General features: G+C 34.0%; 1 protein-coding gene across 1 annotated transcript; it reads right to left on the bottom strand.

Moving 5' to 3' along the window:
- Positions 1 to 1,041: 1,041 nt before the first annotated feature.
- Positions 1,042 to 3,057, bottom strand: LOC108192443 (uncharacterized). The gene is made up of 4 exons (XM_064083800.1): positions 2,852 to 3,057; positions 2,360 to 2,464; positions 1,284 to 1,294; positions 1,042 to 1,184 (listed from the first exon to the last, which is right to left on the bottom strand). Exons 1-4 carry the CDS (start codon positions 3,055 to 3,057, stop codon positions 1,042 to 1,044), a joined length of 465 nt encoding a protein of 154 aa, XP_063939870.1.
- Between the last annotated feature and the right edge of the window lie 279 nt (positions 3,058 to 3,336).

Below are 3,336 nucleotides of genomic sequence, written 5' to 3'. Positions count from 1 at the left end.
CAAAAGACTCGGTGAAAATTCACCAATTCCTGATATCTCTTCATCTCCATCTGCTATACTATGGAAATCTGCATCGTTCTTGACATTGTCAAACAACTTGTTTATAGTACTTAAAATAGAGAATGTTAAAAGTACATATTGATAAGCCAAGTTATCATGTCCTCCATTATGCATAACATTGTTGGTGCAGAAGGAAGAAAATTGTCACTTAAAAAAAGTATTTTAAGTGGTATTACTAAATACAAGATCTATATTTCACATGATCAAACGGTGAAAGATCTCTAGCTGGATAGGTCATTAATATTGCCACATAAAAGGCTCATGATTACAATTTGAAGCTGATATAAAATATGTTAACATACACAAGGGTATTTAATAATATCGATCAAAAAACTTTACAAAGTAATAATACTAAATACTGTAAATTAATCAGAATACAGTTAATAATCAAAACTCCCAATGGTCTGATCGTCTTGGAGATACTGGCCACAGAAAATCAAACGTTATTGTTTATTCACTGGAACATTCTGACATAGAGTTAACACACGTTTGATTTGACGTACCTTAAATTCCCGTCTCACTCTTATAGCAAACTTTGTGCTAGAATAAAAATATTGTATATAATTTCTTTTTGAGAAGTTTATTATAATCCTCCTATAAATATGCCATAGTTGTAAGTTTTTTGTTTATCAAATTCATCATTTCTGTCCCATACACAGAAATTAGAGAATACATAAAGATTGTAAAAAATGTGATGGGCTAAAGCGAAATCAAAATTCAGAGGAAAAATCCTCCAGTTTAAGAAACAATCCTGGTCGGAGTTAAGTCTCGTTATCAAACAGCTTCCCACGATAGATGTTGCCATGACAGGTGTTGCCATCAAATGCCAACAACAAATAAAATTGTATAAATGATAAGACACAATTTGGATTTATGGATTTTTCTTCTGAATTATCAGACTTCACCTGATGATTTAGACTTCCATGTAAAACTAATCCATAGAAATCACATACTACCTTCACAAAAAAGGCTCTGAAGCAGTCAAAGGTCCTGAAGAAGCAAAAGTGCCGCTGCATGAACATCACCAGATGTCTCGACCAGTGCTTGTATGTTGTCATGAGTGTCACGGAAACCCAACCACCGCAGCTGAGAGAGTTGGTCTTCATAAAGCTCTTCTAGGGGCTCTGCGATACATTACAGGATAACTAGAAATTATCATCCAAGCAAAGTAAATGACGTCCAATATACAGGTTGCATAGCAAAAACACCACACACCTAAGCACCACAGTCCTTTCTGCATAATAAGGGAGAAGGAAGAATTTGCACTCAAGGTTTATAGTGATAGTGCTTAAAATAGAGAATGTTAAAGCACATTGATAAGCCAAGTTATCACGTCCTCCATAATGCATAACATTGTTGGTGCAAAAGCAAGAAAATTGTCACTTAAAAAGTATTTCAAGAGTTCTTACTAAATACAAGATCTATATTTCACATGATCAAATGGTGAAAGATCTCTAGTTGGATAGGTCAAAGCAGTGAAAGTTAATGCCAAATAAAAGGCTCATGATTACAATTTGAAGCTGATATGAAATTTCACACTTAAACAGGTTAGCACTCCGCTTCACTGCGGTAGTATTTTACAAAAACTTGTCTCTCAGCGACTTCAGTGTCAGAATTAGCTAGGTGCAAGTTAAAACTCTCTTATATATCAAGACCTGAACAAATAAGGACCATGGCTTCGGAGCCTGCAAAAGAGTCTATTTGAATTGTTGATTAATCGCCAGAGATGGTTTAGAACCACTGGTATCATTATCTAATGGATCTTTCCGTTCTAATACTCTAATATCCGAGAGTTATCAGGTTTTATCAAATCTATTCCTATCTACGGAACTCTATTGGATCAAATGACAAAGACATTATTTTAATTATATTACATTCCATATGACGTAGGATTCATGAGAAAATTATAAACTGATTACAAAGATGTGTTCTAAATATTATGTAATCATTGACGAGCATGAGAAAAAGCTCATATCTTAATTGAGATTACTCTGGTGTATTTATATATATTGGAAGCTTATCAAGAAAAAAATGTTTTTGTGAGCCAAAACATACCATTCTCTTCTATTCTCTTCTGTAATTAATGTTTTGCTTTACAAAAAATATCCTTCTAATGCTATAATCTGCTAAAGAATGCTCAGGTAAATTTTTTCACCGGACTCTCTCTCTCTCTATATATATATATATATACAAACTAGAAATATATGGTAAATAGTAATCAAACTGACATATTTCCCACAATAGCGAAAAAAAATTGTGCAAGAAATTTAACATACAGGAGGATTGCCAATCAACTTACTTGGGCAGGCCACCATATCTACGCTGCCTTTTTGGCCAAACAACCTCTTGTGCCCTATTTGCACAAGCAACAACACTCCCTAGACCTATGTGCTCATCAACACAACTAAATTGGAAAAGAGAAAAAATTCCATAATTAGTTACAAATCAAAATGGAAAGTTGTACTCGTATCGAGTGTGCATGGTTTGTAGTATAGGTAGAGTCATGCAAGTAGATATTTATAACAAAAAAGATTAAATATTTCAGTTCATTTTCCTATATGTGGAAAATGAAATTATTACTCGAGCAAGACATGAAAAATAACTCAGATTCATTGACATGAAGTCCATATTAAAATGTAAGACAACCAAACAACTCACATTTATTAGCTTTTCTCGAGCATCTTGTAACTGGTAATTGTTGTTCCTCTCCTTGACAAGTAGAGCTTGATATGAATCTTGAAGACATTCAAAATCTTCATCCTTCTCCTTCAGTTTTTCTTCCCTCCCCTACAATTTTTCTTCCCTCTCCTTGAGTTTTTCTTCCAAGGACTCCATCTTTTTCTTCATTTCCATAATATCCTCACCATTATTATTTGGTCTCATTACACCAATATAACCAGCAGCACCCCCAGCATTAGCAGCCACAACACCTGCATCACCAGCACCACGAAGCTGCACACCATCACCCTGCGGTCCTCTTTCCAAGTTGTGCTCCATTTTAATCTGTGCATGACATAACATTAAGCTGGTACTTCACTTATCCAGGTAAAATTATTGGGGCGTGTATGTAATTTTAAATCAATTAATTTTTACTTTATATAAAGTTAAAATAATTTGTATAAATAAAATGAACTTAAAATACAAATTGTAACAAGAAATATACTAATTGCAAACTCTTTTTGAATATCTTGTAAAAAAAACAACACGTCCAAAATATTATTTATAGATTTGGGCCTTTATTGGCCACGCTGTGCGGTCTCAGCCCCCTCGATCTGA

The sequence above is a fragment of the Daucus carota genome, chromosome 8, assembly GCF_001625215.2.
Source record: "Daucus carota subsp. sativus chromosome 8, DH1 v3.0, whole genome shotgun sequence".
Lineage (NCBI taxonomy): Eukaryota > Viridiplantae > Streptophyta > Magnoliopsida > Apiales > Apiaceae > Daucus > Daucus carota.
The sequence above is the reverse complement of the archived record's forward strand: the minus strand, read 5'-3'. Positions and strand labels throughout refer to the sequence as shown.